We start from the raw sequence: 15,705 nt of genomic DNA on the forward strand, positions 1-15,705 counted from the left end.
GTTGAAAGTCGGCCTAATTGGTCTGTGGAAGATCAAGCAAGCCATTAAACGCTCGTTCTCCCCCCCGCCCCCAACCTCCATGGCCCTTCTCGCCCCCCTCCTCCGCCTCGCGTAATTAGGGACGCTGGTGGCGACGGCTGGGTTAAAGGCAACGGGGGATTCCCCCCCCCCAAAAAAAATGGGTTTTGGAGAAGCGAGGACCGTGCCCCCTCCCCCCTCGCCCCCGATTCATGGAAGCGAGCATGGGCATATGTGCGGGCGATGCGCCTGAGCCGCGGAAGCGTCGGCGATGAGCTTCCCTCTCCGGCGCAGGAGTAAGTAAGTAGCAGGGAAGGCGGGATCGCGTCGAGCCGAGCCGAGCGAAAAGGAAGGAAGGAAGAAGGAAGCAAAGGAAAGGAAGGAAGGAGGCCCGGCTGATTAGCATGCAGCAGCGCTCCCGAGCCCGGCTCCATTGTTTTAACACCTCCCCTCTCCTCCGCGCCAATCTGTCACCGTTCAGCAGGCGAACGCTGCTGCTTCGAACGCTGCTACCTCAAATGAGACGGATAATTAGCTGCCCCGCACGAATGGCGCACTCTTCTCACCCCTGATTGCTATCACCTTCTTGCTCCTGGCAGTTTTGACACCTCGTAATCAGCCTGCTGCTTTTTCTCTTTTCTTTCTCCGTTTCTGATCTCCTCCCCCCACTCCCCCCCACCCTACGCTCCCTCTTTTCCTTCAGATTTTCCTTTTTTTTTTTTTTTTTAATAAATGCAATGCCAGTTGCCATTTGGATTGAGTCTTCTCTGTTGAGTTAACCTTGCACGAATTGCAAAGGGAGGAAGACTTGGGGGTGGGGGTGGAAATGCGAGCCTACCAAAGCTTCCGACAAATAGGTGGGTTAGTAAGTGGGGTGGCGGCGGAGGACGAGGGGGGGGGGGGAAACGCCTGAGCTCCGCCGCAGGCGAAAGGAAGCGCTTCGGTCGGTCGCCGGCTTCCCCTGGCGAGCATTCCCGGGCCGGTGGGGGTGGCAGTTCTAGCACGCCTCCTTTAGCTCACGGCAGATCGTTGCAAAGGAGGCCCCGAGGCCCGGCCAAGCTGCGATGGTGGATTGGCTCAGCTCTGGCGCTTCTTGGCGGGCTGGAAGGCGAAAGGAAAGAAAGTCTAGCTGAGTGTGGCGATAAACAAACTACGGAGGGAACCTCCACAAAAAGGACAGAGCTGAGACCTGAAATTAATATACTACATTTCCCTTCGAAAATCGCACCCCCTCGATGAACTAGTGGAATCTGTCACAAGAGCGTTTCCCGCTCGCCTCTAACGAGCGGTGACAGCCTAATTACGGGAACGGCAATTGCAAGAAGCAGCTGGCGAGGTAGCCGGGAGAGAGCCGGGGAAGAAAGGTGCGCGGCGGTGCGTAGGGGACGGGCGCTGAGGAAAGGAATCCAAGGCAAAAGCCGGACGAGCTTCCTCGCCCCTCGGTGCCTTTCTCTGGTTGTTGCGCTTTGTTGGAAGTTGCCCCCCCACCCCCCGCTCGCTTGCCAGAGCGTGGAAAATGGGCCCTTCCGTAGAGTGTTTATGCAGTACGGGAGGAGAGAATGGCAATAGCGCCTTATCCGAGGTGGGGTAACATAGGAGGGACCTCTCACTTTCCTCAACTATTGCTTCCTTCCATGACTGCGCGCTAAAACCAAACTGGGCCTCTGTTGAATGCAGTCATTTCTGCTGAGCTAAGGCCGCTTTTACTCCGTCTTGCCGTCTGAGGTAACAGAAGAGCTAACAGAAGGGGATTGCTGTCCTCCCCCCCCCCTCAAAAAAAGCTCCGGGAGGAACACATGTATTCTTCATTGTTTCCTACCCGCCCCTGGCTAAATAGCGCAGCCGAATCTGGGAGAGCAAAACCATGTATGCTATATATTCCCAAATCCCGGTGTGAGTTTTTGCTTATCGGTAGTTACTTTCTGCAATGGTCAGATCTGAATATACAGTGGCATCCTGTTAGATAGGCCTTGGCAGAATTTTGCTTTCAAGACAATGGCCTCCACTTAACGATGGGAGATACTGAGAGGTTAATATACAATATACTCTTTGGCTTTGCTTCTGTGGTGCACCACAGGCTGAAAATCATTGATGATTGCCTTATCTGTAAACTATATTCTATCCTACAATTCCAGTACAGGATTTCTTTACCCTTTAAAGAACGAAGTAATTGCCAGGCAGCACTGCACTTTATGTACTGTACCATCACTCATCTTGGTTGGCTGGAAATTGCTGGAGGGAAAAATCTTGTATTTAATCTATAGCGCATTCTGTAGATTGGATTCTTGTATGTTCTATTTCATAAAAAAAAAAACCAATTTAGGACTACATAGTTTCCTCTTAATTCAGAAGTAGGGAATTTCAGATGTTGCTGATCCATAACTGGATCCTTCACTATTGGTCACGCTGGCCTGAAACTTTTGGAAGGTATAGTTCAACATCTAGAGCAGGATCTCCAAACCCTCCCCCCCCACCGACTGTGGACCGACACCAGTCCACAGCCCCCAATATAGGGGTGGGATTCAAATTTTTTAACAACTGGTTCTGTGGGCGTGGCTTAGTTGATGGGCGTGGCTTGGTGGTCGTGATTGGGTGGACGTGGCTTGGTGGTCATGTTATTGGCTGGGCGTGGCCAACTCAATATCACTCACATTGAGGCACGCATCTCCTCACTTGGCCTCATGACTGTGGGGATGCTGCAACAGTTGTAAGTGTGAAAAATGGTCATACGTCTCTTTTTTCAGTGCCATTGTAACGTTGAATGGTCACTCCACACAAGCAAAGTACCAGCAAAGGAGGGGAAAAAAACTCCAGAGAAGTTCCAGAGACAGGAAGTCTAGTCCTGCCAAGAATGTAATAACGGTTAATGGAGAGGCAGTTTCTGTAAGCAACACCAGAATGTTTCCTTCCTGTCTTCCTTACAGGATTAGGCCAGTAATTTCTTTTAACAACCGGTTCTCCGAACTGCTTAGAATGTTAACAACTGGTTCTAGCGAATAGGTGCAAACTGGTAGAATCCCACTCCTGCCCCAATGTCCAGGTTACCTTCTGGCTGCAGAAAAACTCTCCCAGGAACAGCCTTTAACTGCAGAAAATTAGCCAGCAACAAGTCTGAGCAAACAAGTGAAGCCCCATCTGTGAGATGCAGGCAACATGCAAAACCACGCACTCTCCAGTCCACGAAAAACCCTTTCTCCATGGAACCAGTCCAAGTCCCAAAAGGTTGGGGGCTGCTGATCTAGAAGTTTCAAACTTCATCTGTCATATCCCACAATTATTAGACTAGGCCTTAATATAATTACTGTGTTTCTCACAAAATAAGGCCGGGCCTTATTTTTTTTTGACCCCTGAAAAAACAGCTAGGCCGTCTTTTGGGGGGTGACTTAATTCGCCCCCCCTTGCATCCTCGGGCAGGTGGGCGGTGACGGCTTGGATGTTGACTTCGGCATTGGTGGGGCACTTTATATCAGACCTTCCGCCACCGTTGCTTTCCCTTCTCCCCGTGCTGCCGCGGCGTTTAGAGCAACGCCACGGTGTTTGGTGCAGCCATGCGTCACCAACCAGGGCTCCTCCCTGCAACCGGAGCCCGGCGGAGACACTCGGCTTCAGGCGCTCCTGTTGCCGCCTTCCCTTCACCTTCGAAGGCAAAGCCAATTCTTTTAAAAACGACGCCCTACTACCGGTACAACAAACCCTCTTCTGCCCAAGAGGGCAGCCCAACTCCACGTGGGGAGGTGAATCTCCCGGGGCCGCAGTGCAGGATCGGCCCACCCCGGGAGAAGCGCCCAGCCGCCGTCCCTGCCTGGCGCAGGGCAGAGCGTGAAGAGCTTCGCCTGGGGCGCCCAGCGCAGCTGACAGGCGGGCCCTCCTGCCCGGCGGCGGAGCTCTCGCCAAGGCAGCGAGCGCCTCCCTGCCGGGCCCTTCACTCATCCCGCCAGGGCCGTGCCAGAGCCAGGCGGGCTGGGCAGAGCCGGGAAAGTGAGCTGCGGGTGTGCGCCTGCCTGCCAAACGAAAGAGGCGGCCCAACCCGAGCTTGGCTTCCTTCCCAAGTCCCTCCAGCCCGAACCCGAAGGGGGCACCGGGAGAGGCCGCCAGAGGCAGTGATAGCGCCCACCCATCCATGGACAAGGAGGCGAGTTGACGGCCTGCGCTGCATCCTCCGAGCTGAGCCCTGCCGAGTGAGTGCCTCTGCCCGATGCCTGTGCCGCTGCAGCGTTTGGGGCTGCCAGCGCATTTGGAGATGCGTGGGGATGGGGATGGGCTGGGCAAGGGGTGGAAAGGACAGGCGGCTTTGGGCTCTCTCCGCCAGACCCGCCGGCCAGGGAAGCAGCACTGCCGTCGCCTTGCCTCCCTGTCTGTGGATGGGTGGCCGCTATCACTGCCTTGGGCGGCCTCTCCCAGTGGGCCCTTCGGGTTCAGGCTGGAGGGACTTGGGAAGGAAGCCAAGCCCAGGTCAGCCTGGCTCTTTCGCTTGTCAGGCGGGCGCGCACCTGTGCCTCGCTTTCCCGGCTCTGCCCAGCCCGCACGGCCCTGGCAGGATGAGCGGAGGGCCCGGCGGGGAGGTGCTCGCTGCCTTGGCGAGAGCTCCGCCACTGGGCATGAGGGCCCGCCTGTCAGCTGCGCTGGGCACCCCAGGCAAAGCTCTTCACACTCTGCCCGGCGCCAGGCAGGGACGGCGGCTGGGTGCTTCTCCCGGGGTGGGCCGATCCTGCACTGCAGCCCCGGGAGATTCTCCTCCCCACGTGGAGTTGGGCTGCCCTCTCGGGCAGGAGAGGGTTTGTCATACCAGTAGTAGGCCGTCGTTTTTAAAAGAATTGGCTTTGCCTTCGAAGGCGAAGGGAAGGCGGCAACAGGAGCACCTGAAGCCGAGTGTCTCCGCCGGGCTCCGGTTGCAGGGAGGAGCCTGGCTGGCTGTGCGTGGCTGCGCCAAATGCTGTGGCGTTGCTCTAAATGCCGCGGCAGCACGGGGAGAAGGGAAAGCAATGGTGGCGGAAAGTCTCCCGATATGAAGTGCCCCACCAACGCCGAAGTCAACGCAGGCAGCACCATATCCGGGTATGCAACGAAAGTACTTCCTAACGGCAAGGGCCCCCCTGCCATTCCCCCCCATTTCGCATGTTTAATATAGGCCTTAATTGGGGGGAGGGGCTTAATTTGATTTTATGCCCATAAAACATGCTGGGACTTCCTATTGGGGGACGTCTTATTGTTGGAGAAACACGGTATTTCCTTGTTTTTGTCTTGATTCCAGTTTTAAGATTAGTCATAATACCAGTCAAGAGAAACATGAAAATAACCTAGACTGGAATCATTGGCCTAGATGGCTAACCTTTTCGACACCAAGTATCCAAAGCGCAAGCACGCACCCCCAAAATGCAATGTGCTTGTGCCCCCTGCGTACCCTCATGCATGCATAACCCCCACATACGTGCCCTGTGCATGCAACCCACTGAGCATGCACCCCACCCCTTGTGACCCCCTGCATGTGCACCTTGCCACTGTGTATGCACGCACGACCCTACACATGCGTTCCCCACACATGCATGGCAGAGATCTGAAGACAAGCTGGCTGGCGGAAGGTGTGCACGTGCATGCACAGCGGAGCTGAGCTTGGTCAACAGTTTGTGGGCCCAGAGAGAGGGCTATGAGTGCCACCTCTTGCACTTGTGCCAGAGTCACGGGCCTAGTCACTCCTCAAGTCACAAGTCAGAAAACTTGTAAACTGACGACTGATTAGTCCAGTGTTTCTCAACCTTAGTAATTTTTAAGATATGGACTTCAACTCCCAGAATAAAGCATTCATACCTGCATACGTGTTCCATGCATACTTATATGTAAATGCATTTATGGTTTATTTTGATATTAATATACCACTTATAAGTAGGTGAAACATGTGGGTCATTGGTTTATTACAGAAGGGGCAACATAAGAAGTTCACTAATAAATTGTTCTCAGTTAAATGCCTAATATCAGGAAGGGTCAGTGTGTACTTGTAAGCACTAAATTGCATAGCACTTATTTTCATGTATCTCTTAACTACAATGCCAAATGTTAAAAAAGTAGACTAATAAATAAATGTTATTTAGAAATACAAAGGATGATACACACTTACTGGTTCTATATACAAAATACAGTCCCATTTTTTATTTGTTACATACCGGATTAGATCATAATATTCAGCATCCCTCTGCAACTACAGTTTTAACTCAAGACATGTTGATTCAAAAGAAGTTTCGGTATATTTATTTTAGGGCTTTGTATTGATTTTAATTATATTAACGTTGGCCATGAAACTCAACAAATTGTTATAAATGCCTCCTTATATTCTGAAATTTGTATATCTGTTGGGATCAAGATCAAAGACAGCACCCACAAATTAAATAAAACTTGTCTGTTTTCCACTGATGCTAAGACTTCAAGTTGAAATGTGAATTCAGATGCCTCAGAAAATCCTCTCTGGATGTACGAGATGGTGGGAACACTTTCTGACAGAATTCACATATTCCTGACTGACTGAGTTCCGAGTCTTCAGAAGCAAGTGCCAGTAAGTCAGTATCTTGAGTACAGTAAGGTTTCCATGGAGGCTGTAAGAAGCAGGGGAAAAAAAGGAGTAAATGCTTTCCGCATAGTAAGTGTTGTGTTCTCACTGACAATGGTTTAGTACTGGTTAGTTTCCTTAAATATGTAGCTTTTACTAAATAATAAGTTTCGATTTTCTCTAAAACGATCCACATATTTTAAAAGATGCCATGGTTGAGACATTGGTCTAAAGTCTGAAGTATGTAATATATTTCTTTTTAATTTTAGAACTGATTACCATTAACTAGCAATTTGGTCAGCAGTTCTAGCATGATAAATATAGGCATTATATTATACTTCTGTAAGTATAATGCTAAGGCACTGGTATTCACATTATGTGAGAATTTTGATCATTAGCACTTCATACTTTTAAAACAACCGAAATACATGAATATTAAACTCTTAAATAAAAAGTTCATTGATTATGGCACACAAGCTAGAATAATTTTGGTAAGCAAATATTCATTTAGTATTTCAAGACTGGGCTTTCTTTTTAAAGATAATATATATTTTGAATATGTGATTATGCAATAACAAAATGATAAGGGCACAAAGCCCAGGATATATTTCTAGAAGTACTTTGTGTTATTTTATTACGTAAGAACATGTCATTTGAATCTACATGTTTTCTTTGATATTTAAATACAATATACAAAATTACATACATATCTACTGCTAACCATGCCCTCATGAATTTTGAAATACAGTAGTTAATTTAAAGGGGATGGAGAACAGAAGTAGCTACTGTTTCTCTTAGGACTTAATGCTTTGTCTAAACAATATTTAAGATTTGTCACAGGCCCTTTGCAGATTTATTTTGTACATCTTGTACTGTGGTCAGTCATCAATCCTTCCAGGCTAATTAGGTATAATTACATCAAGTTCTAACAAACACTACTTTTTGTTGGTGTAAATTGCTTTGGAAACCTGTCTAAGCATTGATGCGTGTTTTAAGTATCACTATGGAAGTGTGCTTTTAATTACTTATTTGCAACTCCACCTTCATTTAAACTGGCAGTTTTAATAACTGTAACAGGAAGCATTTCATGCTTTATTGGTAATATTTGATCATATATACAACAACTCTTCTCTTGAGAATTTTTATTTACTGGCCTGGTTAACATATGACACTAAGTCACAATGTGATTTGTTTGGTTTTTGGGTAAGTATGATGTGTGAATTCACCCGTTATATCTTAGTATTCTGTACAGAGTAGGTCACTATAGCTTGTTTAACAAACCATAATGAAAAACAAGCTGTATGAAACCTTCAATTGAGTTTTGTGTTGCAACTTGATTTAATTTGCAGTTTTATTTACAAATAAGTTTTCATTGAATACAGTCAAACTTACTTTTAACTAGACATCTAGAATTCTCTTAAAATCTCCCCTTAACAACTTCACTTAACATTTAATGAAAACAACATTGCCCAAGAAAGCATTTCTTTGGATTAAATTTCCACTGTAGAAGAAATTAAGATATCTGGGTAGGTTTTATTTTGGGTTGCTGCTGATGGTGTCCTTTTTATGTTATGTTGTTATGAATGTTTGCAATAATTTTAATATGGCAATTAATTAGTCGCCTTTTAATCATTAATGAAATATATTTTTTCATTTCCATAATTTCAACATGCAGATGTTTGAAATATTAAAAAAGACAATTAAAATTCAGTAACTACTGCTGCCACTTCATATTAAATGGAAAAACTTTAATGTGTTTATTTCAGTTGCAAACAAGAATCCAAAGAGAATTAATGATAAACAAAGGTGACCTTAGCTTGCAGCCCATTGGTTAAAATAAATGAATTAGCATTTTAATTGCTGTACCCTACTTTATGCATGCTCCTTGCTAACGTAGCTTTTAGTTAGAGAAACTGAATGGCCTCCTGAATGGCTCATGCAGACGGTTAAACACCATGTATTTGTATAAGTATTGGGATATGTATTTCTAAATGGTATACATCTAAGCATATTGTAAAGTACTTTACTTAATAGGTGTGGCACACCCTTTACCTTTGCTTTTCTCAAAATAGGGAGCAATCCATTCTGAATTAAAGACTCCTAAATGAGCCACAGTACAGGGAAGCACAACATTCCTAACTGTTCAATTCAGTCTACATTCCTGTTTTCATTATTACAGTTTTCAATCCAGGTGTTTAAGAAACTGCAATACACTAAGAAAGCAGACTCAAGTTTTTATATTTAGTCTGCAAGGAAGAGCTAAATTTATTACATCAACTGAGAGCCACAGTTCTAACGACTTATGGTTGCCAATTACGCTGCATTTAAGTTTCCCCTCCTCATCTTTACTTGTTAACACATGTACTAAATACATGACAGAAATTCTTGTCTGCTGAAGAAGAAAAAAAAGGATGGGGGAATCAAGTGTGTAAATCAGCAATATTAGGATGTCAGCAAGGTTAATCCTGTATACAAGGATCCAAACATTTTAAATGCATTTTCATACTGTCTACGTTTACTCTGCAGGCAAGATAATGAGGTGCCTCAAGCTATCTTCAGCTGACTCAGGGAGTGAATCTACCTACTGTTATCAGGAGGGTACAGTCTCACAGTCTCATTGAATGCATCTCAAATCAGGCCAACTATTTGTCGTTAAAGTGAAGGACCCTGGACTTCCGGTTTGAAGGGCTTCAGCGACAAACAGAAATCCGTGATCGTGCGCGGTTTCTGTCTGGGCTCGCCGCTGGAGTGCCCTGAGCCGGCTGGTTTCGGGGCTAAGCCGCCCCATAGAGGTGGTGAAGAGGGGGGAGACCGCCAGCAGGGTTGAGGAGAGCCGCATCTCTCCTCCTCAGCTGGCCATTACTCCCTTTCCCGAAGGCGGATGCAGCGGTGGTCAGAAATGGCCACCACAAAGGAGAACTCGACCAGAAAAGAATGTGCAGGAGGAAGATAAGAAGTGAAAGTTTTGGCTGACCAGGTTAAATTGTAAAAGCAACAACCAAGGTACCATGGAATTTAAACTTACAAAAAATAACATCGCTCCCAAAGAAGAGTCGGAAGCAGCGAAGGAAAGTGAAAAGGGAAAGGTTTGGCTTTTTTTTTCTTCTCTCTCCTTTCCTACACTGCCAACTAAGAGACTTAAATAAGAAATCGGAAAAATCCGCTTTGACATCAATAGGCAATTAACCTGAAAATAAAACAAAATGCCAAAGAGATAATAAAGATTTCTGGACATTAAAAACTTTCTTTTTCATAAGCAGGAAGGGAGAGAAAAAGAATAAGGGCAGGATCTGGAAGAGGGAGGAGACTGCCTGGAATTAAAAAGAATCTACAGTAAAACTTCAACAAGACTTCTAAAAGATACATTTTAACTGAAACTTTGCAACTAAATAGTAACCCCAGGAAGAGAAAGTGAAAAAAAAGAGCAAAAAAGAAACAGCTTGCGTGTTTTTGGATTATTTGGTGATCTTTGGATTCTTGGTTATTATATTTGAATGACTAAAATCAATCGGGTGGTTGTTTAAAAATTTATACAATGGCACCACTTCTGGATGAATTGAAAATGGAACTTAAAAAGTACAAAGAAGATGCACAAGAAGGGAAGGGTTCTTTTGGCTTCGTTTTTCAATTCTTAGAAATGGAGATTTAAAACTATGAGAAACAACAAGAAATGACTGCAAAACAAGAAGACTGGGACAAAGAAGAAGCCATCTTTAATGAACAAGCAATTTTATGTGGGGAAGAAAAAGGAAAGGGGGGGGGAGAGAATGGAGAATTTAAGACTTAAAAAAACAACCAAAGAAAAGAAAAATAATTTGAAAAATAAGAATAATACTGGAAAGCAACAGAAAAGGGGAATACAGAAGAGAGAAACAGAGGTAGAGAGACAAGGGGGTAAAAAGGGGAGAGAGAAGAAGAGAGGGAAGAAGGAAAGGAAAAGAAGTTACAAAGGACAGGAGCAAGATATAGAGAAACAGGACCTATTTAGAGATAATGGGGGAAAATCTAACTGAAAAAGGGATTCTGTAAAGGTACATAAGATTGTATTGTTATATTAGTAATAGAAATAACTTTAGAAAATTGGAAACAACATATGATTAAAATGAGGGATAAAATAGTGTAATTTAGTGAAATGTTTGTGAATAAAATAAGTGAAATAAAATAAATGAGAAAATTGAATTAGGAAGGAATGGGAACATTTTAATTAGTTAATGTTTTATAAAATATAAGTGAAGGGGGGGAATTAACTATGGAAAGCTTATAATTGTTCCCATAGAAGTATGATATTTAATTGAAAAGTAATGTTAAAGATGTTAAGACTTTAATGAATATTAATATTAATGATAGAATTGAATTGAAATGGAATGTTGTTTTAATTATATACATTTATATTTTTTTCTTTTTTTAAGAATACAGTGTGTATTTTAAGAATGTACCAAGCAGAATCCGAATGGAAGTTATGTATTATATTGAATGTTACAACTTTAGGGAAAAGATATAAAGGCATCATACTCCAATCAGTAACTACAGTAGAAATTTTGTTTAATGAGAAAAGATAATAGATAATTGAAACAGGACAGACAAAAAATATAAATACAATGATTTGAATTGAGATGAGATAATTAAAATAAAATTGAGAAAATTAAAAGAGGGGAGAAGCTATGCAGAAAATGTAAAATAGTAATAAGATATGGAATAGAATATAAAAATGAGCATGAACCTGAATTTGTGTCTGTATGAAGAAATGTAACTCGGGATTACGCTACTTTCAAAAAAGATGTTTTATTTGTATTTTTTTTCTCTTTGTGAAAACTCAAATAAAATTTACAAAAAAAAAAGTGAAGGACCCTGTCTTCACTTTAATGCAAGCTTGCCAGAGCCATGTTAGCATGCTGAAGGAATTGGGGACATATTTTTTTTTTAAGCAAAACAACTTTCACATTTACCCCTGTTGCTAAAAAGGACCATGCATTTAAGCTTCTTTTCCTGCCTATAATTGAGCAGTGATTTTGATCAGTTACAAACAAATTATAAAAACAAATTTATATTTGAAAGGAATGCACAAATTTAAGGATAAGAAAAGTAACAAAATATTTAAGCAAATACATGTGTCTGTATCTTTAATGAAGTCTAAAGTAGCATTGGCTTCTTATGCCTACGTTTCTGGATAAGATACATAATTTTAATCAAAGGCCTTATGTTCTACATTCCTTCCTGGATACAACTAACAAATATTGGAACTATTTTCTGTCGCCAGTTGTCTTTCCAAATGTAAACACTTAAGATATCAAGACATCCTGGCTATCACTGAATTATAGTACAGTATTGGCTATTCAGAATTTTAAAATGCATGTGCTTATTTTTAAAAAACAAAAATCTTAGCCTAATATCTTTAACATTATGACACGTTAACTTCTATTCGCCTGTCTGTTTTAAACTGCATAATTCTCTATCAACTTAGAATCCCATACCAGCTGTTTCACATGCTTTACTATTCAATGCAGGGTGCCATCTATTGAGAAATGAATACACAGTCTAACTAGTTAAAAGAACAAGCAGGAGACATATTGGAGAAAAGGGAAAGTAAGAAGTAATAGAATGGATGCTTTGTAACACCACAGGAATCTTTATAGCAATAGAAAAAATAGTTTAATTTGTTTTATACCAACTCAGTTCAGGGTTTGATGCAATGAAAAGCAAAAACTGGTTAGTCATCAAATAATGCAGGTGAAAAGCTAAAACCTAGTGAAGGAAACAGACAGTTTGGTGTGGGTGTGGGTATGTATACATGCATACATACATACATACATATATATATATATATATATATATATATAGTGTATATATATATAGTGTATATATATATATATATAGTGTATATATATATAGTGTATATATATATAGTGTATAATAAAGTACTCCCATCAAAATAGTTTTCACATGAATTTTGTTCTAGAAGACATTTTCTTTTAGATGTTTTCTTTCGATACTCATCATTTGAAAACTAGAAAGAGCAGAGGTTATTATATGCTTTTATGATTGAAAAAAATAGTTAGTGCAAGACTGGGTGGATACCCATTCTCTGATACAAATGATACAAATTGGAGTTATCCCTCAATATTAGAACAAACATTCCAGAATTTGAAGGAAATCTAGATTGCATGCATTTAAAATTTCATCTTATTGTATGAAAAATTCAAACACTTTGGGAATGTTAAGTTGTAAAATTCTCTAATAGATAAAGGTGTACGTATGTAATCTTTAACAATTTAAAGATGAGGAGCTACTGTTCATGAAAATGGTGATTTTATTTAAATAGTGTCTGAACCCCTGCACAGTACAATCTGGTGTGAATTTACTCAGATGGCAGCTGCATTAAATTCAAGGGGATCATGGGGCGTGTTTAGGTTTGCAGCCTAATAGAAGCCCAATCTGCTACCAGTATATGGAACAGGGCAGCAACAATATGGCACAGCAGTACGCTAAGACAGTGCAGAGACAGAAAAGAAGTGGAGCAGCATGGGAAAAACAATCAGGGCTGAGCCAGTGAGTGGATGGAGAATCATAAGACTCATTGTAATGTTATCTGAAAGGTTTAAATATCTTGGAGTCACTTCAGAAGTAAAGTTGTAAATCTTCCATGCATTATAAATAAATTACTTTCCAGCACCCACCTTTAGGGATTGCAAGAATTGAAACTAGGCTATCTATAAGTAACACTGCTCTTTAATCAGTGATGGGATTCAAAAATTTTTTACTAACGGTTCTGCGGGCGCGGCTTGGTGGGCGCGGCAGAGGAGATAGTGTAAAATCTCCATTCCCACCCCACTCCAAGGAAAAGGTACTGCAAAATCCCCATTCCCTCCCCACTCCACTAACTTGCTTTCTAGCTCCGTTCTCCTGTACAGGGCAACAAAAGAAGACCCAGCCGATCAGCTGGGACTCGGGAGGCAGAGAATAGATGGGGGCGGGGCCAGTCAGAGGTGGTATTCTGAACTACTCAAAATTTCCACTACCAGTTCTCCAGAACTGGTCAGAACCTGCTGAATACCACCTCTGTCTCTAATACTGGGCTACAGAAGGATAAAAATAGGGAGAAGGAGAGGAACCAAGGATATCGTACTAAGTTCCAAAAGCAGACTTCCTGTGATCGGACTTCCAAATGTATTGGGCTTCACTGAGCCATCTCTGAAGCGCTACACATCTGGAATACATAAAATAAAGGAAGACTGTCCTAGGAGTAAAGGAGAATAAAACATTAATAAAAAATTAATGAGGTTTTCCTATTGCTCCCTGTTGTAAGGCAACTCCATGCATACATCACGACTATATCCAGAGAGTTGCTCAAACAGGTCAGGAAAAAGAAATCTGAATTATCTGAATGCATGCAACATGAGGCCCTTAAGTAAACGAAGAACAACGTATAATAAAGGAATCACTTATTTGCAATCATTCACTCATGGGTAAACTTGCCTAAAATTAATGTCCATTTTAATTTAAAAACATGCATTATCATCATGTGATTTTTTTTAGTGATTTTACTGTTTTAAAATATTTTTAGTATTTTTAATTGTAATAGATGTTTAAATTGTAAGCCACCAAGAACTACAAGACTGAGATGGATACATACATACAGATGAAACTCGAAAAATTAGAATATCATGCAAAAGTTCATTTATTTCAGTAATGCAACTTAAAAGGTGAAACTAACATATGAGATAGACTCATTACACGCAAAGCAAGATAGTTCAAGCTGTGATTTGTCATAATTGTGACGATTATGATTTACAGCTCATGAAAACCCCAAATCCACAATCTCAGAAAATTAGAATATTACATGCAATCAATAAAACAAGGATTGTACATAAAACAATATCGGACCTCTGAAAAGTATAAGCATGTATAAGTACTCAGTACTTGGTTTGGGCTCCTTTTGCAGCAATTACTGCCTCAATGTGGCATGGCATGGAAGCTATCAGCCTGTGGCACTGCTGAGGTGTTATGGAAGAACAGGATGCTTCAATAGCGGCCTTCAGCTCTTCTGCATTGTTCGGTCTCATGTCTCTCATCTTTCTCTTGGCAATGCTCCATAGATTCTCTATGGGGTTCAGGTCAGGTGAGTTCGCTGGCCAATCAAGCACAGTAACCCCACGGTCATTGAACCAGGTTTTGGTGCTTTTGGCAGTGTGGGCAGGTGCCAAGTCATGCTGGAAAATGAAGTCAGCATCCCCATAAAGCTCGTCTGCGGAAGGAAGCATGAAGTGCTCCAAAATCTCCTGGTAGATGGCTGCGTTGACCTTGGACTTAATGAAGCACAGTGGACCAACACCAGCAGATGACATGGCTCCCCAAATCAACACAGACTGTGGAAACTTCACACTGGACTTCAAGCATCTTGCAGTGTGTGCCTCTCCATTCTTCCTCCAGACTCTGGGTCCTTGGTTTCCAAATGAGATGCAAGAGTTGCTCTCATCAGAAAAGAGGACTTTGGACCACTAAGCAACAGACCGGTTCTGTTTTTCTTTAGCCCAGGTAAGACACTTCTGACGTTGTTTGTTGTTCAGGAGCGGCTTGACAAGAAGAATATGACATTTGAAGCCCATGTCCAGGATCCGTCTATGTGTGGTGGCTCTTGATGCACTGACTCCAGCCTCAGCCCACTCCTTGTGAAAATCCCCAACACTTTTGAATGGCCTTTTCCTGACAATCCTCTCCAGGCTGTGATCATCCCTGCTGCTTGTGCACCCTTTTCTTCCACACTTTCCCCTTCCACATAACTTTCTATTAATGTGCTTTGATACAGCACTTTGGGAACATCCAACTTTTTTTGCAATTATCTTTTGAGGCTTTCCCTCCTTATGGAGGGTGTCAATGATGGTTTTGTGCACAACTGTCAGGTCAGCAGTCTTTCCCATGATTGTGATTCCTACTGAACCAGACTGAGAGACCATTTAAAGGCTCAGGAACCCTTTGCAGGTGTTATGGTTTCATTAGCTGATTAGAGTGGGACACTTTGAGCCTAGAATATTGAACCTTTTCACAATATTCTAATTTTCTGAGATTGTGGATTTGGGGTTTTCATGAGCTGTAAGCCATAATCATCTCAATTATGACAAATCACGGCTTGAACTATCTTGCTTTGCATTTAC

General features: G+C 42.7%; 1 protein-coding gene across 8 annotated transcripts in view; it reads right to left on the reverse strand.

Annotated features, from left to right (window-relative positions):
• Positions 1-5,898: 5,898 nt before the first annotated feature.
• Positions 5,899-15,705, reverse strand: part of TANK (TRAF family member associated NFKB activator) — a 41,670-nt gene continuing 31,863 nt past the window's right edge. For all 8 annotated transcript variants that reach the window (XM_087949866.1, XM_026674540.2, XM_087949862.1 and 5 more), the window contains one exon: positions 5,899-6,602. In XM_087949866.1, coding sequence (XP_087805992.1) covers positions 6,426-6,602 — 177 coding nt within the window. In that variant the 3' untranslated portion in view covers positions 5,899-6,425. The remainder of the gene's footprint in view (positions 6,603-15,705) is intronic.

The sequence above is a fragment of the Notechis scutatus genome, chromosome 1 (genome assembly GCF_049901735.1).
Source record: "Notechis scutatus isolate UNSWTSFEM ecotype Mainland chromosome 1, rNotScu1.2, whole genome shotgun sequence".
NCBI lineage: Eukaryota > Metazoa > Chordata > Lepidosauria > Squamata > Elapidae > Notechis > Notechis scutatus.